Here is a 22,699-nt window from a genome sequence, read left to right on the forward strand (position 1 = left end):
TTAACTGGAGACACAGTGTGCTTACTTTGCACACAGTGACTAAGGTGTGATCCCCAGCACCCCGGATGATCTCTCCAAGCCCCCTTCCAGGAGTAACCCTAAATACAGAACCATGAGTAAGCCTTGAGCACCAGCAGGTGTGGCAGGAAAAAAAAAAAAACCAACCCAACCACAGATGAACAAACAACAAAACAAAGAAAAAGCAAACACATATTTAGAGGCATGAATGTGACATTTTTTATTTCAAAATCTCAAATTCTGACCAGCATAGCACCACTGACATGGGGCCTGATTGATAGAACTTTATGATTTGATCACCAGAAATGATTATGCCTGGCTGTAGTTAAGGCTAACCGACCAAAATCCAGGTACCCAATGTCAGTTATAATTCAGGTAGGATCTATAGTATATAGGAAAGTTCAGACTGGCTTTCCAGGGGAGCCGAATTCTTATTTTAAGTGCTAGAGAGTGTAGTGAGGACACTGGCCTAAACACTTGCTTCTCACACGTAAGAACTAAAGAGGTAGATGAGAGATTTTAGATTCCATCTGGCAGAAGAGGGGTCCCTAAAGTCCACTGGCTGAGAGGGCGGCCGCCCACTGCACCAGCCGCCGCCTCTGCTCTCCCGGGGCCCAGAGAGCTGCTGTTCTCTGTGCTTACCTCCTTACTTTCCGAGGTCAATCCCCTCCCAGATGCTGGTTCTCAACTCACGCAGAGGGCCAGCTAGAGCACCACCTCACACCAGGCTCACAGGTGATTCTCATACTCCCATCCCACTGTTCTCCCACCCCAGGCAGGAGAAGCCCACTAAGGCCTCCCCATGGCTCTTCCCTGAAAACCTGTTAGGAGATGCTCAGTCACATTAAGACTACTGAGTTTACCAGATGTGCAGAACAGCACATGCTTGATTACTAGAAGGAAACACAAGAAATTTTCTATTCAAGCTCTGAATAGCTTTCCCAACATTTAGAACTGAGGCTTTCTCTCCATTACACACAATGGTGTGGTGTATCTAAGACAGCTGGATACAGAAAAATCTCACGTCTGTGCAAAAATGAACTCTGCAGGAACACTGGTCTACATGTTCCCTGGAAGCACAGAGTCAGGGCACAGCCCTATCCAGGAGTCACCAGCAGCCCCGATGGCACAAGGGCATGAAGAAGCAATGCAAAGGCCTGGGTGGTGATGGTTTCAGTGCTGCTTGGGGACATCAATGCTCTAGACCATGCACCTCTTAACCTGGAAAAATATCCATGAACACAGCCTTATTTAGATCTCAAATTACCTTAAACATCAAATACCAGGCTGGAAAACAAAAGTTCAGGATCTATATTTTTTAAACTGGCATTTACCAGGAATAAGAGCCCTAGTGGGACCGGCAAGACTTTAGCTTAGTCTGAAACAGAATAAGTCATCTGTACCTGGAAGAGAGGCCAGGTGGGGCATGAGAGCTAAGAAGCAACAGGGAAGGACGGGTTTATTTGTTTTTCCTCGGGCGAGGTGTGCCTGGTGGGACAGGGCAGAGCAAAGGGAAGACACACCAGGGACAACCCACACATGAATCCACATCATCAGAACAAAGACAAACACTAGCTCTTTTCTGACTTCCAACGTGGAACTGTGACTATATTATACAAGTTAGTTAAAATACCGCTAAAACAGCACATACAGAAACAATACCTTACTTGTCACTCCCTACAAGTTCTTACTCCATTTACAACTTGTTTTCAAAACCAGGGAAAATGGTTAAAACATCCAACAGTGATATTTTTTAAAGTATATACACCTAAAAGTCCAGAAAGCGCTCGCTCTGGGCCAGTGTCAGCACCATCAAAGTGCAGTGTCTATGACTGCAGATCAGAGAGAAATAAAAAATACAGTACTTTTGGAGGCCCAGGACTAGCTCCTGAGACACTTTAAAGCATTGGTGGCGGCAAGGCATGTCCTCAAGGGTCCTCCTTGTAGACAGACACCAAGTTGCCACGACTAGTTACACTTAAGTGCATTTTTGCATCATTTGTACAGGTATAATGTTCCCATCCTAGGGGATAGGAGGATTAGTTAAATGCTTCAGCATTTATAAAAATTGCTAAAAATTTTTTTGCACTGAAGTTATTAGTTTTTTCATGTGTCACTTTCATCATCCCATTACAAACTACTTTCTGACAACACTAAGGGAGAGCTTGGTTGTAGGGGGCAGCACTCTCTGAATGTGTGCATTTCACCCGGAAACAGCAGCTGAGAGCTACACAGGCAAGTTTCCCCCCTTACTAATCCAAGTTTGCAACCTCACAGTCAACAGCCATCTACTGGAAGGGTGTTGCATTCCTATCTTGCCTCCTGGCACTCTTGGGAGGCTGGTGTTAGAGCAGGCTGCTGGGGAGGTTGCTGCTCTGCCAGCGCAGACAGGTGGTCTTGGAATGTTTGTACAGGTGGCTGGACTGGCTGAACCTCTTGCCGCACTTGAGGCAGGCATAGGGCTTCTCACCTGTGTGAACACGGATGTGCTTCTTGCAATCTGTCAAGGTCAGGAAAGTCTTGCAGCAGATTTTGCAGGCATACTTGCGAGCTCCCTCTACAACCAAGACATTGTGCTCTGATAAGGCCTTCTTGCACTTGGACAGGACGTCAGCAGATGCCCTGGTCAACTGCGGAGGGCCAGGCTGGGAGGGATGGCCATTTTCAAAGGAGGATGAGGCCCCATTCATCAGTAGCTGGGAGCTAGCTGGGTTTTCTGGGATTTGTGAGCTCCTCACAGAGGTTACAACTGGCATTTTGGGAGCTATGCGGCGGTAGTATGGAAAGTTGCTGGCTCCTCCTCTTGGGGAGCCCATCATTACCCTGGAGAAGGAGGAATGGAGACCCAAACCAGATCTGGAAAAGTCCATCCCAAACTGTTCTCCTTGGTAGCCTGAGGTCTGCACACACGGCATGCCCATCACTTCCTGCATGGGCCGAACAAAGTGGGAGTCTGCAGGCTCACTGAAGGGGTTCTCCACGTGGGAGACAGGGGCAGAGGAGGGCCCGCCTGCAGGCCCAGCTTCTGGACTCAACAGATAGGGGGCCTCGCCCTCCAGCCTGCAGTCACTGGTGGTATTTGGGATATTATCGTCATTGTTCTGATTTGCACTAAAGTTGTTTCCTCTGCTCTTGTTAAGGAAATTTGAAATGCTGAAAGTGGATTTATGTTCTAGGTTATTTGTGACTTCCAAAATGTGGATGTCGCCAACCCTGTCAGTGCTAGACTGTGGATCGGAGAAGCTCCGGTCACTGCTCTCAGGGCTGAGGTCGATCTTCTCAGCACTGACCACAACCCCCTCTACCTCCACAGACTCGCTGCCTTCGGCCTGCGAGGTCACATCACTCACCTCATCCTGAGGCTCAGGGGAACTGAGGGGCTCCGACTTCACTACCACCCGCATGTGTTCTTTCTCCCCAAGGCCAACATCAGGGTTTTCACACTGAAAACCACTTTTCTCTGCTGGGGCTTCTGGCTCAAAGCTGGTTTCCACCTGAGTTGCACGTGAGGCCATGGACAGCTGGGCCATGTTGCTGGCGCTATTGTCAGACTGGCTGGGCACCTGGGCATCTTCTTGAGCACCAAATGACTGGTCAAACAGGAGGGTGCTGTCCTCCTGGTTGTCTGTCATGCCATCAGCCTTTGGGTTATCCACAATCTTCAGAGAGTCGGGCGAGAAGAACTCTTCCCGCGAATGCACCCCTGGTGGCCCGCTCTCAGGCGTGACATCGGAAATGGCAGACTCATCCAAGGTAGGCCGGAGGCGCTGTCGGGCCCGCTCCTCGGCTGACTGTTTACGCTTGTGAAGGCGTCTCATGGGGAAGGGTGTCCGCTGGTCCAGGTTATTGCGCATTGAAGAGCTCAGGGGTGCCGGCTGCTCCTCACCCCCCTGGCTGGAGTTAAGGGCTGAGCTGACGATGCTTAGTCCCAGCTGCTGCAGCATAAAGGAACGCTGGATGCGGGCACTCTGCTCCTGAACACGCTCACTGGGCGGAGACATGGGCAGCGTCCTGGTCGTTAGGTAATGTTTACAGGCCTTAACGACAGAGTTCAAGTGCAGGTGGGAGGCCGCCAGTAAGACATCCATAACATTGCTCTCCCCCAGCATGAGCGTGGAGGTGTACATCATGTCGATCAGTGCGGCAAAGGCCTCCGCTGTCACCACCTCACTGTCCAGCTGGATCATGTTCATGGTCTGATCTCCCTCAGCCACTGAGAACAAGGCTCGGAAATGAGTGCTGCAGGCCGCGAGCACAGAGCGGTGGGCTTTAAAGTGTCGATTTCCCACCACGATGACGCAGTCACAGAGCTGCCCATGAAGTCTCTGGTAGTTTAGCTGCTGGAAGATTTGTTCAAAGTGTCCAGGGAAATCCATGATCCTATGGGGGAAAAGAAAAAAAGTGTTAAGACTTAGAAGGTCTTCGGTCAAAATCAAAACACAAAAGGAGTGATGAGGAGAGAGGCACAAATTTAAACCCTTCGTTTTTTGTTTTTGTCTTTCAGTGCTAGAGGTCACCTGAGGCCTCACATTTATGACCAGGGATCTACCACTGAGCCACATCCCTAGCCCATGACATTTCTGATGGCAGATACAGTATCAGGGTTGGTTTGAGTTCTGCATCTTCCCGAGGACAATAATCAATTCCCAGGATGTCTTTCTGTAACCTTCACTAACAGAAAAGGGAAAATCAACATCAGTGGAAAAACTGGTGGTAAACTGTACACATACATTTACTTCTCATTCATTCTTGAACCCCCACTAGAAAGACACTAAGGTGTTCTGGCTTTGTTTTAAAAGTACACCCCCACAGGGGGAGAGGGCAAAATGGGAAAGAAAAAATCCACAGCATTTTGTAAATTGTCAAGCACATGAATGAGTGCTACTGACTTAGAGTACCAGAGCTAACTCCCAAACTAGTGGTGGAAAACACCTTGGCATATATAAACCCCATTTCCACACCCAAAGGCTCAGGAACTGTTTGCTGAGGTGCAAATACAGCAGAGTAAAAGTGACATCAAGACAGGAAGACTGCAGTTAAAAAATAAATAAATTACATGAGAAACTGGAGAAGCCAATCCAGCAGGTAGGGCTCTTGCCTTGCCAGGCACAAACCCAGGTTCAATCCCCAGCACCCCATATGGTCTTCTAAGCACCACTAAAAGTGATCCCTGGATGCAGAGTCCTGAACACAGTTATGGCCCAAAAGCTGGGGAGTGGTGTTGGGGGGGGTGGGGGGGGAGAAAATCTTCACATAGAAGTGCTGTGCCTGTGACAAGAAAAGATTTCTTTATGGAGGCTAAGAGCAGATCGTACCCAGAGACTGAGGGAACGACTGCAAAAGATTTTTTTTTTAGTTAACAGAAATGTTCTAAAATTGAATGGTTCCATTCTTTTTTGTTTTTGGGGTCACACCTGGCAGTGTCAGGGTTTATTTCTGGCTTTGTGCTCAGGGATCACTCCTAGTGGGATCTGGGAGACCATATGGCGAGCTAGGGATTGAACCCTGGTGAGGTGCACAGAAGGCAAGCACCCTACACGTGTGTGATAATTTATACACGCGTGTGTGTGTGTGTGTGTGTGTGTGTAGTTAACCTATTTTTAAAATAATTACAGAGACAGTGCACAGGAAAGTGGTTAGGGTGGGTGCAAGACTAGCACGCACCTGGTCCAAAGATATAGGTCCAGCACATACCAGATGTGGCCCTAAGTGACACTGCAAAGCTCAAGCATTGAAGTACTGGCCAGATAGGTAGAGTCCATAAGTTCCCTGAGCCACATCTCTAGGGCCTCAAGTCATTAACTTTTTTTTTTTTTTTTTTTGCTTTTTGGGTCACACCCGGCAATGCACAGGGGTTACTCCTGGTTCATGCACTCAGGAATCACTCCTGGCGGTGCTCAGAGAACCATATGGGATGCTGGGAATCGAACCTGTATCGGCCATCTTGGCTGCGTGCAAGGCAAACGTCCTACCCACTGTGCTATTGCTCCAGCCCCTCAAGTCATTAACTTTTAAACCAATCTGTTATACAGAAAAATGACAGGAACAGTGTGAAACACAATCAACATACACAATCAACAAACAAATCAACATACAAATACTACTCCCTATACTACCTCCAAAGGACACTCTGTGGTTGTGGTGGTTGTTGTTTTGGCCTATGTCTTTGGAAATCACTATCATCCAACCTGTGAGGGCAAAATGATTCAGGGATGCTTAGCTTATTTGGTCCCTACTCTCACTGATCATAGTGACTATTTCAGAGATGAGAGTGGGACCCTAGCCAGGCAGTTAAGATGCCCTAGGATGTTCTGCTGACACTGTCAAGAAAGACATGCTTTCTTAGGCACATAGGGATGGGGCTTGGCGGTACAACACTTGCAAGTGCAATCTGTAGCACTGGCCAGTAAGCTGAGTGCCATCCTGGCAGCACTGCCATTTGCAATCCCCATTATCACAGCAAGTGTGCACTCACAGTTTGAGCAGCACAACTAAAGTGTGTGACCAAAACTGAGCAGCACAAAGTGTATGTTTCTAGTCACTGCAAAACAGAAGGAAATGAAGGGGGTAATATGTGACAAACTATGAGGGAGATGAGAATCCAGCACATCATGTTAAGTGAAATGAGTCAAAAAGAGACAGACACAGAATGACTGTAGAATATGGGAGACCAACACCCAAGGATAGTAGGGATAAGGGCAAGGAGGATTCCCTCGACGGCTTGGAAGCCGGCTTCACATGCTGGGAGAAAAGGCAGCTGAGATAGAGAAGGGACCACCAAACAAAGGATGCTTGGAGGCCTTGGATGGGAGATTTGTGCTGAAAGTAAGACTACAGACCTAACATGATGGCCACTTACTACCTGAATTGCAAACTATAACACCCAAAAGGAGAGGAGGCGGGAAGGGGAGGAAGGGAGGGGGGAAGGGGGGGAAGGGGGGGAGAGGGGGAGAGGGAGAGAGGGAGAGAGAGAGAGAGAAAGGGTATGTGCCTGCCACGGAGGGAGGGGGTGTGAATGGAGGGGAGTGCGGGCGGGATACTGGGAACATTGGTGGTGGAGAATGGGCACTGGTGGAGAAATGGGTACTTGACCATTGTATGACTGAAATGAAATCACGAAAGTGTGTTAAGTCTGTAATTCTATATCACAGTGCTTCATTAAAAACTAAAAAACTAAAAAAAAAATACAGCATTTATGTAGCCATTTTGCCTGAGAATGAAGCCAACACAGAAAAACAGCAGTATCAAATGCATCGGGAGCCAGCTTTGTCTGAAAGTTTCAAACCAACTTCCTATTTCAAACCAACTTCCTATTTGAAGAGCCAATGAATTCCCCTTTTACCTTAACCTAGTTTATTTCAAATTTCTTTCTCTTTATCCAAGAATGCTCAAATTATAATCTCAGCAAAATCTAAGTATCACAGCTTATCTTAAAACCGGTTTGAATCTAGAAGGCATATATTTCAAATTCAGTGGGGGAAGATATAAAATTTGTTACTCTCGTCTTCTGGAAGTCATAAATTAAGATCATGGTTGTTCAAAATTCTTAAACAGCAGTAATAACTTGAGTCCCAAAGCTATTTTAAAGAAGAAAAATCTATGTTAAGAACATAGCTGTTTTACCCAAAGCTGTTTGTTACAAAATCTTTAAACCAAGGAGAAAAGCTATAGATTCTTTGAAAAAAAAAATTTTTTTTTTCCTTTTTGGGTCATACCTGGCAATGCACAGGGATTACTCCTGGCTCATGCACTGAGGAATTATTCCTGGCGGTGCTCGGGGGACCATATGGGATTCTGGGAATCGAACCTGGGTCGGCCAGGCAAACTCCCTACCCACTGTGCTATTGCTCCAGTCCCTGAAATACTTTTATATGTGATAAAATATTACTCTAGATAGCTGGAAGTGATGTGGCAATTAATTATGTGTCTAACACAAAGCAAAATATACACTATGACATTAGTTATCTGCAAGATGTGATAGTTTTTCCCAAATTTATATTAAGAAAATACACCACTGCACATTATATAAACATGAAATCAAGAGTTGTTTTCTCAATAGATTTATTTCCCTAAATATTTACTTAGCCTAATTAAAAATGTGTAAAAGAGCAAACTAGCAAACAGCACATTTTTAAGCCACTAAACATATATTGAACAATATGCTTGGTTCACAAAGAAAAGAAAACTGATACTGAAATGTCATCTACTACATTATCAAGAGATTTGCTGCCTAAATGCCAGGTAAGATCTGCAAAGCTGCACCTGCACAAAGCACCTTTAACATTCTAAGGAATCTTAATATTCTCTATCCTTGAAATAAAATCACAGCAGAAAACCACCTAACTAGCACTTTCCCTCCACTTACAGAAATGATATCAAATGGAAATTTCAGAGAGCAAAACTCGGCAAGGTCCCAAATGAAGCAGGCTATGATCTTTTACCACCTTCTAAGTCTAAGCATCCTGGAACAGTCTTGCACTGTTCTGACTTGACCAATGAAGTAGGTGTCAGGAAGGGCTGGGACTAGGTGGGCACACAAGTACCCAAAGTTAGGCTCAGATACCAGATCCATCAGCATAACTAATTCATGCTCTTTCTGGTCCTGTCTTGTGAAGGTTGGCTCAGGAAACTGGGCAGATTAGGTCTATGAATAGTGGTGCCTATTAATGACTAAAGATGCGCCTGATGGATGCCTGAGCCCTTACTATTTCACCCTATCCTGCTTTGCCATCTGGGTTCCAGTTTAAAATTCCTGGGATTAGGGGCTGGAGAGGTAGTACGGAGGTAAGGTACTTGCCTTGTACGAACCATATCCCAGTTTGATCCCTAGCCCCAAGCACCACCATGGGTCATTTCTGAGTACAGAGCTAAGAGCAGTCCCTAAGCACTGCTGGGTGTGGCCCAAAACTCAAAATTCCAAAATAAAACTATTTCTGGAATTAGCTGGTCTAGAAATCCTTCAGTTTAATAAGAGGTATTAGCACCCTACTTACAAACCTAGTATCAACTGAAAGTGCTTTTCTACTAAAAAAACTGAGACAGGGACTACATTTTCAGCATGTGATGTACTTTAACTGAGTGACAATTACTAGTTTGATCAGACTTATAAATAGATGAAATATAAACCATATTGCTCAACAGTCATTTTTCTGAGAGTCTCAACTATCTCTAATAGAATCAGCCAAAAACCAGAAAGATTTATCTGAGGATATCCAAACTAAAGACCAAAGTCCAGGTAGGAAAGATTTCCTCAAAGAAAAATTCCTCAAGCATTCAGTCTTTTGATTTGATAAGACAAAATTAAAATTTTTCTTGCTTCTTAATTGGCTGTAGATGAGCAACAGTAATTCTAGAATGAGGGTGATGGGTGGCTGTGGGTTGACAGCTATGAAGAGAAAGGTGGCCAGCTAAGGGAGGAAGGAAGCGAGCAGCTTGGAACCATGTACTACTGATGCCCTGGAGGGCTCCACAGCGCAGGAAAGTGCCTGTGCTTTTGGTATATAAATTCAATCATCCAGTATTTTGAAGTGCATACTTCATTCAAGGTTAAGTGCTGTGGAACAGATCTGTATGGCATAGTTTCGTCAGAAGTGCTTAGTGAAAATGGGAACAAGACATACACAAATAACCACCATATAAAGTTCAGAAAGCACTGAGTGCAAGTTAAAAGATGAAGTGTACTTGGCAGCGCAGAGAAGGCAAAGGTTATTTCCAGCTTCACTGTGGAGATGAAAACAAAGCAAGGTATTGGACTGAATACAGAACACATTATAGACAGAGGCAGAGACAGAGACAGATTTGAGGTGGTGTAAACAAAGAATCCAACTGGCTAGAAAGCAAGTAAGGGAAAGAGAAGTACTAGCTGGCAAATAATTATGGCTGATGCTAGTGGTTATTAGAAAAGTTAACCACAGTACATCATTCTGAGCTATAGACTCATCAATTTTTAGGCAACTTTTATAAAAAAATTATTTTTATTTTGTAAACATTAAGTGCAATCACTCAGGGTTCTTGGTTACTGCAACAGAAACTGACTTTAACAAGCATGAAAGGGAATAGCGGGATGGGGCTGGAGCAATAGTATAAGCGGGTAGGGCATTTGCCTTGCACGTGGCCAACCCGGGTTCAATACCCAATATCCCATATGGTCCCCTGAGCACCGCCAGGAGTAATTTCTGAGTGCAGAGCCAGGAGTAACCCCTGTGCATCGCCGGGTATGACCCAAAAAGCCAGGAAAAAAAAAAGGGAATTGCGGGACCAGGGTATAGTTCAGCAGAGAGCACTTGCCTTGCAAATGTGACAACATGGGTTTGACTCCTTGAACTAAAAAAAAAAAAAGCGAATTGCTAAATAGTTACTGGTTTGCTCACAGAATTTATACAAAGGCTAAACATTTGGGCTTGAATTGGCAGCAGAAATAAGTTAGCGAGAATGCTTTATCTCTGGTAGGTCTTTGACAAGAATGATCTGGTTAGGGGATCTAGTCATCCCTTAATTACTGTTAGTATGAATTCCTGAATGTCTTTTATATTTAAATTATTATGTGTTACCTATTACGTAACATCATCTATGTAACATATTTCATGTGGCTAACAATATATAGTACATATGGCACATATACATATAAAATCTCATACATTATTATTAAATAAAAAAAATACTCGAAGTAACTGCTACAAACTAAAGCAATGCTGTCTTGAGGGAAAATACACGTATAGAGGCTGAAGAGATAGGAGGGCAGTAGCCTTGTATGCAGCCTGAGTTTGATCCCCAGCACCACACATGGTCCTCCAACCACTGCCAAGAGTGATGCCAGAGTGCAGAGCCAAGAGTAAGCTCTGAACACTGCTGGGTGCAGCCATCAGTTTATGGCTAATTAAAAATAAAATAAAAATAACCCCCGACCCCAAACTTGTACAATTGTAAGCTGAATAAAATGTTTTTTATGGCATACCATCTTTATTTGGAAGAATGAACAACAAACCTTTATTATTCAGATTTTAATATTTCCCATTTTCTTGAAAATGAACAAGCTTGGCATTTCTTTTGTTTGTGGGCCATACCCAGCAGTGTTCAGGACCTATTCTGGGTTCTGTACTCAGGGATCACTCCTGGTAGGGCTTGAAGGACCATGAGATGCCAGGGATCGAACCAACCTGCTGAACCGTGATAAGCCCTGAGCTTATCATTTCGGGGGGGGAGGGGGCATTACAATATTTGTTGCCTATGATAAAAATGAAGCTCTCAGGTGAAAAATTAAAAATTTTGAAAAATTTGTATGTGTTCACAAGAGCCTGACAGTTCTACAATGTTCAAACCATTCTGATGAGTGACCGGTGATATGAATAAAATCGGATCTGATAAGACCATTTTTCTCTTTAACTTTGGGGATTTTACACTTTTTATTTTCATTACATTTTGAGTTGCTACAATAGTGTTTATGGTATGACTGTGTAAAATTACTAGAGCCCACCACCACCAAGTTTCCATGGCCCTCCTTAAGTGTGTGGGTTTACTTTTTTTCATTTTATTGACATTGTCAATTTTTCACTTAAGCCAAATGAGTCAACATTTAGCTATTTCAACATTGTGTATTTCAGTGTTTTCCAAATTATTAATGTCTTGTTATGGGGAAAGATGAAGAAAAGAGCAGAGCAGAAAAGAAAGGGAAAAGGAAAGGTAGGAGGAAGAGGACAGGAGGGGGCAGGGGATGAAGGGAGGGGAGGAGATACATGAGGTGGGCCTGGGTTCAATCCCCAAACATCCCATATGGTCCTCCAAGCCCCAAAAGAAGTTATTTTTTTTCCTTTTTGGGTGACCCCTGGCAATGCTCAGGGGTTACTCTTGGCTCTGCACTCAGGAATCACTCCTGGAGATGCTTGGGGAACCATATAGCATGCGAGAACTGAACCTGCATCAGCTGTGTGCAAGGCAAATGCCCTACCCGCTATACTATCACTTCAGCACAGGAGTGATTTCTGAGCAGTCAGGAGTCTTTAAATCCTGAGCACAGCTGGATGAGACCTTAAAACCAAAACTAAACAAAACACACACACACATACACATAAACCTGGGTCACTGTATGCAAGACAAATGTTCTACCACTGTACTAACTCTCTAGTTAGAAAACTTCTCTTTTAAATATGTAACAAAATATATGGCATAGAGAAAAATGTCATATTCAAAGCACAAAAGAAATACATTTAATGTAACAGAATATGGAAAGTTCATTGATATAAACTTTCATGGTCCATATTTTCACTACTCAATACCATGTGGCCAAGTTTTAATACAGTATCAAAAAAAGTATTTGAAATTATCTGGAAAATGCTACTAAAATATATCTCCCTTTTCCAACTACATATTTGTCTGACACAGAATTTTCCTGGTATTCCTTCAATACCTAATCAAGAGTATTAATTAAACACACTGAATCCAGAAACAGGCATGAGAATTCATTAGTCTTCTACTAACTAAAGAGAGGTGCAGAATATACAAAATAATGTTACCCTGATCATTCCCAATGCCTAGATCTTGTTGTCTCTAATAAAGAAACCAGACCTCCATGGAGAAATGGCTTATTCTAGGATAAAGCAGAAAATAACCATGCTAAGACCACAGCATGCTGAGTACCAGATAGTAAGGAAGTGCAAAAAAACAAGCAAACAAACCTGACACTGCAGTTAGGGGAAAATTATGTAGGAAAAAATGCTCCCAAAGGCCACAGCTCTAACAACTTGAACAAAAACATAGAACAGTATTCAATTATAACTCAGAGTATAAAATACATCACAGATCACAGATCATCCTGTTATTCGTCGATTGCCTCGAGCAGGCCCCAGTAACATCTCCTTCATCCTAGCCCTGAGATTATATTCAAGGCTCTTTAGGAGAATGAGACCCATCATTGTTACTGGTATTTGGCATATTGGGTACGACACAGGGAGTTTGCCAGACTCTGTATAAAATACATATACAGGGGTTAAGGCCTTGCATGTAGTTTTCCCTGGTTTGATCCCTGGCACTACATATGGTCTCAAATACTGCCCAAACTAGTGGAAAAGCGTTGGGATTATAGTTCTAAGCATTTTAAGAAGTAACACTGGTTTGTCCTTTCTCCCAGCTCCCCCTCAGGGAGCTTAGGTTTACTGAGTTACATCCATCCACCACAGTGCTCCCAAGGCACACCCAATTCCATAAGGGTTTTCCCAATCCTCTGTGTTTATCTTTAACCTCTCCTTTGTGCTCCTCATTCCCTATCTGCCTATCTGTTAATCACAAATATCACCAAATCAGACCCTGTAACCTGGTCAAATCTTCTGAGGGCTATGGCTATGTAAGTAAAATATTGCTTTTCTCTTTATGTCCTTTGCATAATTTTAGAGAAATGTCCTTTTTGTATAGATACAGGAAGACAAGTTAATGCTATGCTCTTGTACATAGGAGTTAATTGATTCCCAATAATATTTACTCCTGGGCGTCCATCATATTTACTTGACTTAAGCCTCAGTTGCCCTTAGTTACTAACACCTCAGAACATGGGTCCTTCTAAGGGACTTGGATGGGCCAAGGGCGAGCTGTAAGCACTCCTGGCATCAAAAAGGGACAGGTTGAGCTGGAGCAATAGCACAGCGGGTAGGGTGTTTGCCTTGCACGCAGCCAACCCGGGTTCGATTCCCAGCATCCCATATGGTCCCCCGAGCACCACCAGGAGTAATTCCTGAGTGCATGAGCCAGGAATAACCCCTGTGCATTGCCAGGTGTGACCCAAAAAGCTAAAAAAAAAAAAAAAAAAAAAAAAAGGGGGGGGACAGGTTAAGTGCCATAAAGAAGTATAATAAGAGCACGGTCATGGAACAAACTCTGACATGATTCAAAAAGAAGTAACAGAATAAGGACTCTGTAGAGTTAGAAAAAAAAAAACTAACCTGGACTGAAGATTGTATTCTGGGATATATAGTGAGATGCCCCTCAGGAAGAGCCACCCTTTAGGTTTAATATATCTCTGAGTTTCTACAATGTGACTAGAAATATTAAGAAGCAAACTTAATATGATTGCTTAAATGGATTATTAGCAAAGGAAAGGAGAGTACAATAAGCCCTTAGATGGAATTCTGCCCTAGGGCAGATCTCTTAGCAGAAATCTAGAGTACTGGAGTGATTCCCTAGATGAGATTCTGTCTTTGGGTGGATCTCCTAGAAGAACTTCCCCTGAAGGAAGGACTTTACATCTGTTCACTGTTTATAAAATAATGTTCAACCACACCCATATGTAATCATTACCCCCAAACCTTTTATTATTTCCCCAATAATTTATGCTGTGAGACTTTTGAATAAACAACCATGGATTACCAACCAGCTTGTGGCCCCTATTCCTTTGTTCATCCATCGGCCAGCTGGGGGAAACATGATTGGCCCCAACTGCAACACAGGACCCTCAGATCATCATGAGATGATGACTCTCGGAACAACAGGAAAGTGACAAATTTGTTCAGAAAAACTACTCTAGAGGAGCCTAAGAAGACAAGATAACTATGTAAAGTGGTATCCTGGCAGGGCTTGGGGAACCATATAGGGCGGCAGGGATTGAATCCAGGTTGGTCATTTGCAAGGCAAGCACCCTTCCAACAATCTCTCTGGCCCTAAATGTCTACCTTTAAAATTTAAGTAGTCCATATATGGTACTGTGGGTATACGGGTATATGGCAAAGAGAGTACGGCTGGTATACAGGTGTTTGCCTTGCATGAGGCCAAAAGCCCTAATTTGGCCCCAAAACCACATTTTAAAATATTTTCTATTAGTTAGAAAATGTAGCCTACCACCCCTCTTAATTACACCCCTACAATCTCTTTTAACAAGAAAATCGCACTCAAGAGGTAGGAATGAATTGGTTGTGGTTGTGGTTGAGTACTATACACATAGAGATGTGAAGCCTCTGAAACCCTGAAATTCCCTAATATTATAAACCAATGACAGATCAGTAATAATAATTAAAGAGGGTCAGAAGATGGGGCTGGAGCAATACCACAGTGGGTAGGGCATTTGCCTTGCACACGGTCGACCCAGGTTCGATTCCCAACATCCCATATGGTTCCCTGAGCACCGCCAGGGGTAATTCCTGAGCGCAGAGCCAGGAGTAAGCCCTGTGCATCACCGGGTGTGACCCAAAAAGGGGGGGAAAAAAAAAAAAAAGAGGGCCAGAAGAGATCTCAAAGGGTTAGGGCACATGATAGGCTGAGTCTGAATTTGATCCCTGGTACTCCAAGAATTGCTGAAATGGCCTTGGTGTGCTCCCACCTTCACTCCCCAGAACCACAGGGTCCAAGCACTGAACTGTCAGGCTAGGCTAAGTACCACCAGGAGTGGCTCCTGGGCCTCCAGAGTACTGCTTCCCCTCCTCCCCAGACATACACACACAAAAAAAGAAACATAAAGGAAAAATTGCATTTATTGTCAACAGATCCAGTAGTCCTCATGGCTTTTTCCTGGATCTGTATTCAGGGATCACTTCTAGCAGAGCTCAGAGGACCATATAAGGTGCTGGATATCAAATCCATATTGGTTGCAGGTAAGGCAAGTGTCCTACCTGCTGTTTTCTCTCTCTGGCCCTAAGAAATACATTTCATAATAATAAAAAAAAAGCTTTAAGCAAAAAGAAAAAGCACTAGACACTATTATTAGAGGTGCCTTTTCAGTAGAGAAGATGAAAGTGCATTAACCCATTTTTAGACCTAGTTTACTTTCAATGTTGTATTATAGTCCTTCACTTGTGAATTATCAAATCAATAGTGTTTGGCATGTGTCTAATACTTCACCCACTGAGTGGCTTTTTTTCCTACTCAATGGGCTAGAGATAGTAGAGTGGATAAGGAGCCTGCCTCCCAATTGACACAGCAACTGACCCCAGCTGACCCTGGTTCAATCCCTAATACTGTGCCTCAAACACACCCAGGAGTGATTCCTCAGAACAAAGCCAGGAGGAGCCAGGAGTAAGCCCTGGGCACACCCAGGTGTGACCCAAAAAACAAAAAATAAAATGTGACATTATTTTATGTGACATTAAGAAAGAAAAAGAGGGGGCTAGATCGATAGCATAGTGAGTAGGGTATTTTTGCCTTGCAACTGGCCGACCCGGGTTTGAATCCCAGTATCCCATATAATCCCCTGAGCACTATCGGGAGTAATTCCTGAGTGCAGAGTCAGGAATAACTCCTGTGTATTGTCAGGTGTGACCCAAAAAGGGAGGGAAAAAAAAAATGCCTTGCATGCAGCTGACCCCGGTTCAATCCCCAGCATCCCATATGGTTCCCTGAGCACCACCAGGAGTGATCCCTGAGTACAGAGCAAGGAGTAACCCCTGAGCATTTCTAGGTGTGACCCAAAAAAATCTGTCACTGTCACTGTCCTCCCTTGTTCATTGCTCCAGCCAGCAGGCTCAGTAACACTGTGAGACTTGTTACTGTGTCAAAAGAAAGAAAAAGCTGCTGCCAATCAAGGTATTGCAGAGTGCTTACTTATGGCATTCTGTCTTCAATATTACAATATGAACAGAGGTTTAGAATTAAGGAAAAACTGGAATCAAACATAATTCAAATATTTTAAAGTCAGAAAGAAGATTATCTACAGATAGTAATTTTGAATACTGAGAAAGTAGTGTAGGGACGGGAGCAACAGTACAGAGGATAAGATGCTCGTCTTGCAACAGCTGACAGAGGTTCAGTTCTGTAGCAGCCCACAATGTTTCCAGAGCCTACCAGGTGTGGCCCAAAAGCAAAACAAACCAAAAAAAAAAAAGAAAGGAAAAGAAAGTAGTGTATATGGTATTATAATACAGTAATTTCTCCAACACTATTCCTAATCTGTGTGAATTATCACAAAGATAAATCAGTTTCCAGCAAATATAGGTGTAATTAATCAACTACTCTGGAAGAAAAACACCTCCCAAAGTTTGATCTGGAAATGGAAATCCACTATTTAGTAATAAAAATGGTGGAACATGTAAAAGAGCAAGCACTCACTCAGAAACAGCTGATCTTTTAGCATGGGTTCACTTCAAGCTTAGACAAAAGGTGGCCTGTGCGTAGTATTACGTTTCACACCCCTGCCCCCCAGCTACCCTGAAGAAATTGGTTCTGCTAAAAAACATCCATTCTTGAGCAATATTCAAGGAAAAAAAGAAAAATGCTTAACGTGGGAGGGGGGAGGAGGAGGTGGGGATTTGTTTACCACAAATGTACATGAAAAACTAACAGCTGAAAGCTAAGGGAATCGTCACCTTGGGGTTTCTTTCCCTTTTCCAAGGAGAAACTGGTGGATTCAAGCCTGTGTCAGCGCTCTCTCGAGCAAGCTCTGTCAACGTCCCTGCACACCAGCCATTTTAAAGTCTCACCCATCCTGAAACATGCAATGCAATTCAGGCTAAGTACTTCAAGTGCGATGTGCTCGAAATGCCAAAGCACTCCACGAAAACCTTTACATACATTTGCCCCGGCGCTTCTGCCCTCGTTTTCCCACCGGCTCGTGATAGCCACGCGACCGTCTCTTTGGAGAGCAAGTGACCCCTACATCCAGGAAGACCAGTCGGAGAGACGCCTTTCTTCCAAGCCCCATCACGTCCACGGTCACTTTCGCCCCCACCCCCGACACTTAAATTAAGCCGACAAGAGCTGACTGCTATTTTCGAACTCTCAGAGACGCAAACTTGTCGGCGATCGGAACACAAGTTGTCTTTTCAAGACTCCCCGCGGGGCAGGAGAACAAAACCAAAAACCCGGGCTCGAAACTCTGAGCCGTCCGGGCCAGGGCCCCCAAGCCGTCCGTCTTACCTGGCAGGTGACCAGGCCATCCGGGCCAGCGTTCCCTGTCCGCGGTGGCCGCCCGCAGCTGTCCCCACCCCCGGCTCTCTCCTTGCCCCGACCTCGGCTCTGGGGGCTGGCAGCCAAGGCACGCTCGAGGCTCCACCCCGGGGGAGAGCGAGCGAGCAGGCGAGTTGTCGGGACGACGACCCGGGCGCACGGGAGCTCCTTAAAGCGACCGGCGGTTGTGGGGCGCCCGCGCGCGGGGAACAAAGCGCCCGCGCCGGGGCGGCGACGCGGGGGTCTCCTCTACCCTCGACGGCCGCCCGGCCCGCCGCCGACCCGGGACACCGTCGTGGCCTTCATGCTGCAAAGGGCAACGGTTTCCCGTTTCTGTCCGCGCGGACCCCAGGGCGGGAGTCGGGGGCAGCCAGCCGGGCGCGCCGCGCCCGTCGCACCCGCGAGCCCCCCGTTCCTCGGAAAGGGTCGCCCCGCCACACACACACACACACACACACACACACACACACACACACACACACACAGCCCGGGTCTCTCCGAGCAGATGCGGCCTGAGAGCCCCGCGTCCCGCCGCCATCCAGTCCCGGTCTCCGCACCCGGCTAGCCCGGCCACTGCCAAGTTGAGGCCCTTTGAGCCCGCCGGGCTCCCCCCTGGCCCGCGTCAGCCGCCGGGGGCCGAGACCGACGACGCGCCCTCGCCTCGCGGCTCCGGAAACAAACCCCGCCGCTGAGGGGAGATCCGAGACCGTGGTGGTGGGGGGGTGTTGGGGAGGGCGGGGTCCGAGCAGGCGGAGGCCCCCCACCCCGCACGCGCACACACACACGCACACCCCAACCCCGACGCCCGCTCGCTGACCCAGGGGGCAGGCGCCCCCGCCCCTGCCCGCACCCGCAAGCCTGCGCCCGGCGTCGGGACCCGGGGGACGCCTGCGCAGAAGCGCCCGCCTCCGGGCCGCCGGGCCGCCAAGGGTGAGAGACAATGCCCCCTCAGAGGGCGAAGCGAGAGACGCGCCGGGGCGCCCGGACGCGGCTGCGCGCGCCCCGACAGCCCGGCGTGCCCGCGCGAGGCGCGCACCCACGCGCCCAACCGTCGCCGCGCGCGCGCCCCCGCCGGCTCCCGCGCGCGCCCCAACAGCGTCGGCTCACCTGAGCGGGGCTCCGCCTCCCCCCTGCTCCCTAGAAGGAGGCGGTGACCCTTCTCCCGGCCGACCCGACAGTGTCGGAGGAGGAGGCGCGAACGTCCTGGCAGGCGGCTCCGCGATGGGATTTTTTTTGCTGCCCCCTTCCGCCCACCCCCCCCACCCTGCCCACCCCGCCTCTCGTCCGCCCGCTCCTTCAGCCCGCTCGCCGCCGGACTCTCGAGAACAGCCCGGCGGCAGTAGCCGACAGCAAACGGAAGTGACGCAACGCAGCCCCGCCCGCCGGTTCCCCGACCACCACCACCACCACCTCCACCCCGTTCACGCCTTACGACGGAACTGACAGCCAATCGGCATGATATGGGGCGGGGCTAGTTCGGAAGTGCAGCCAGACGGCACGCGCCGCGAGATACGGAGCAATATACTTAGCCCCACCCCTCAGAAGCTGACCAATCACGGCGTCGAGAGCCCCCACCGTGTTTACTACCCACAGAATCCCCGAGTGCAGCGACCAATCACCGTTTGCTTTACAACAACACGTAGAACTGTTATCATACGCCTTCTGAGGCGGGATTTCCCACTCAACGGCCTGGACTGTAGAAAAGTGACTTTACGCCTCAGCCAATCACGATACGTTGGGACCGAGCAAGGCGCATTTTTTTTCCTACCTAATTTCACCAATCACGTTCCCGGCTGCCGGCTACTGCGGGAGCCCCGGGGCGGGCTCTCTGGACCCTCGGTCCGGCGATTGGCTGCTCCGGAAGGTTTTCTCCACCCCCGTGTCTCCCGGCCTGTTTGTAATCTCGCTCCCTCGCCTAGTGCTCTTCGCGGAATCCACAGAAGTTCTCACTTATTAAGACTAGAGAAAAATAAGACGAGATAATGCGATGCTTGTCTTTTGAATTCGTCAAAATGAAGGCTGAAAAAGTTCATTCAAAATTCCTGTCCACCGGAGCGGGAGATATAGCACCGAGGATGAGGCACTAGCCTGCCTTGCAATGCGAGTTCGACCCCCGACACTGCCTAAGGTCTACTGGCCCTTGGGTTTGCATTGTTTCTTGCGCACCCCCAGTGACACAGACCTGGTGGCAGAGTCTTGGTGGGGCTGATGTAGGCAGATAGATAGGGAAAGGTCCTGGACAATGAAACAGCTCAGCAAAACTTCTGGAAGGAAAATTCCAAGGCTGATCCACTTTGTGGATATGGATAAGACCGTGAGCAGCAGACCCTGAGGAGATGGGACCCCTCCCCATGAAGGAAATTCCTCAGATTCCCTTGGACTTCTCCCTCAATCTGATTAACTTTAATGATTCAGCCCAAAGAAAACTATCACCACTCCCAACCTCCTTGGTAACCTCCTTAGCAATGGACTTTTATCTGGGAAGAAGCCTCGCCTGGGAGTAGGTTAGAGAAACCCTATAAAGGCCACCTTGAACAAAAGAAGGGGGTGCATATGCTGCCCGAGCCCATGTGCTGCTTGTGCCCAAGCACATATGTCGTCCCATGTCACCCCACATCTCACCTCTTGAGATGTGTACTTTCATGCTATTGGGCCTTAATGCTGGGATGTATGTAAGGGTCTCTCCGCCCTGGGAGAAGCCCGGGTTCTCTCGAGCACATTACTCTCTCTCACCCTCTCTCCTTTCATACCTTAAAATCCTCCAAATAAAATCTGTTTATTTTACTTTACTTTAATTTACTTTACTGCTTGTCTACTCCTGAAATTCCTTTCTGTGAGCGAGACAAGATTCCAGTAACCCTGGGTCCCAGGTGGCAGAGAGGGATTGGGAGAAGGTGATTGTCTTTCTCCTCATGTGAGCCACCTGTGGGGTCCAGCGACATCAGGGCGCCTAAACAATCTGGCAGGCAGACTGTACTTGCAATATGCTTCCCACTCTGTGCAGAAGATCAAGTGAGTCTGCAGTCTCCAGAACCTTCCCATTTAATGGGAAGCTTTCAAAAGAGCACCTGCCTGGCTGCAAGGTGCACGCTGGGTTGAAGACCAGGTTTTGAGTAAGACCTGCCAGCACGACTTTCTTCTGGATAGAAATCTTCCTAAGGCTATAGAGAAGAGAGTTTATAAAGGCGTGTCCCAGTCAGAATTGTCTGGAAGTCCAACCTGTCTTGGGAGGTTAGAGGGTGGGAGAGAAAGAGAGAGAGAGAGGGAGAGAGAGAGAGAGATCCCAAGTATATTTATTAACGCTTATATATTTAAAAATGGAACACCCTGCTTCTTCAGAACACCCAAATATTATTACAGCTTATACAGCTTATCCCACCTCTTCATATGTTACAGAAATTTGCCTGAGAGTTATTTCTTTAAAGTCTCCATGTAAAGTCTGAAAGTAACTTCCAGTAATTGATTTCCTGATATTTTGTAGGCTGAACACCTATTACCTCAGTACTGCTCAAAGTATACCCTAGAAAAAATTAAATAAGAATTTAAAATATTTAGTAATTAACTTCAATAATTATGGGAAAAACTGTACAGTGAAAACTATAAAACATTTTGGAAGAAATCTATAGAAGACATTCACTACTCATGGATTTGTGGGCTTACTATTGTCCAGATGTTCATATTACCCAAAGCCATGAGCAGAGGAAGGAGAGAATGAGGGCCAAACTGGTTGGTATCAACTGTAGTTTATTCCAATCTCATCTCCAGTCTCCTCTGATTATCCTTCTTCTCTTTCCCCTTGGGGATCCCTCCAACCTACTCTTACTGCCTAGTTTATATAGAAATTATGTAGGGTGGGAACACAAAGGTGGGGTTGAACATTAACAGATTAACAAAGAGAGGTAAGGCCACTCCTCCAGGAGCTTAACTCAAGGACAAAATCTCATCTAAGGAGATTACCCCAGATTACTAGGAGATTCACTCAAGGGTGGGATTCCAGCCAGGGTGTGTTTCCATAGCTAGTAAAGGTAAAGGTAAAGGCCCTCCCGTTGATCGTCGATTTGCTCGAGCAGGCCCAGTAACGTCTCCATTGGAGACTTGGTTGTTACTGTGTCTGGCATATCGAATACTCTCGGTAGCTTGCCGGGCTCTCCGAGAGGGGCGGAGGAATCGAACTCGGGTCGGCCATGTTGGCCACTTGTAAGGCGAACGCCCTACCCACTGTGCTATCGCTCCAGCCCTCCATAGCTAGTAATCCACTTAAATAGTTGTAGTAAATTTACCTCTAATATTTCTAGCAATGTCATTTTGTATGAGCACAGTAAGAGATATATCAAGCTTCAAGTTTGGTTCTTCCTGAGGACATCTCACTATATATTCCAGACCACAGTCTTCAGGTTATGCTAGTTTTCCTAACCCCGGCAGGAAATTATTCAGTTACCTCTTTTGGGTCATGACAGAGTTTGTCCATGACAGTGCTATTAACTTATAGTTAAGTATTATGGCACTTGGCCTGGCCCATTTCGATGCCAGCATAGCTCACAGCTTGCCCTAGGTCCATTCAGTCCCTCGACGGGACCCTGCTTTTGGGGTTATTGGAACTAAGGGCAGTTGAGGCTTAAGTCAAGAAAGAAGATGTCCAGAAGTGAATATTATTCGAAGTTAACTAATTCCCAAGTTACAAAATCTTAATACTGTCTTCCTGTGTCCATACAGAAAGGACATTGCTTTAAACTATGCAAAAGACAAGAGAAGGAGAAAAGCAATATTTAATTTACAACACAAATTCAGTGTCCTCAGAAGCATCTGATCTTACAAATTAACATAA

The 22,699-nt window shown here is 46.3% G+C and overlaps 1 protein-coding gene across 2 annotated transcripts; it reads right to left on the reverse strand.

Moving 5' to 3' along the window:
- Window positions 1–213: 213 nt before the first annotated feature.
- ZBTB5 (zinc finger and BTB domain containing 5) lies at window positions 214–19,100 on the reverse strand. 2 transcript variants are annotated; one of them, XM_056117224.1, is made up of 2 exons: window positions 18,982–19,100; window positions 214–4,398 (listed from the first exon to the last, which is right to left on the reverse strand). In XM_056117224.1, exon 2 carries the CDS (start codon window positions 4,392–4,394, stop codon window positions 2,364–2,366), a length of 2,031 nt encoding a protein of 676 aa, XP_055973199.1. In that variant the 5' UTR covers window positions 4,395–4,398; window positions 18,982–19,100; the 3' UTR covers window positions 214–2,363. The 2 variants fall into 2 exon arrangements, with proteins under 2 accessions (XP_055973199.1, XP_055973198.1); XM_056117223.1 differs by lacking the exon at window positions 18,982–19,100 and adding an exon at window positions 17,845–17,912.
- Window positions 19,101–22,699: the final 3,599 nt, after the last annotated feature.

Source organism: Sorex fumeus, unplaced genomic scaffold (assembly GCF_029834395.1).
Source record: "Sorex fumeus unplaced genomic scaffold, SorFum_2.1 ptg000034l, whole genome shotgun sequence".
In the NCBI taxonomy this organism is placed as follows: Eukaryota; Metazoa; Chordata; class Mammalia; order Eulipotyphla; family Soricidae; genus Sorex; species Sorex fumeus.

What these genes read in the sequence shown, in the direction of transcription:
- ZBTB5 (XM_056117223.1), bottom strand. Translation starts at nt 17,864, where the DNA reads ATGGCCTGGTCACCTGCCAG. An exon ending in ATGGCCTGGTCACCTGCCAG is followed by an intron (nt 4,399 to 17,844) that starts GTAAGACGGACG and finishes TTTCCCCCATAG; the next exon opens with GATCATGGATTTCCCTGGAC.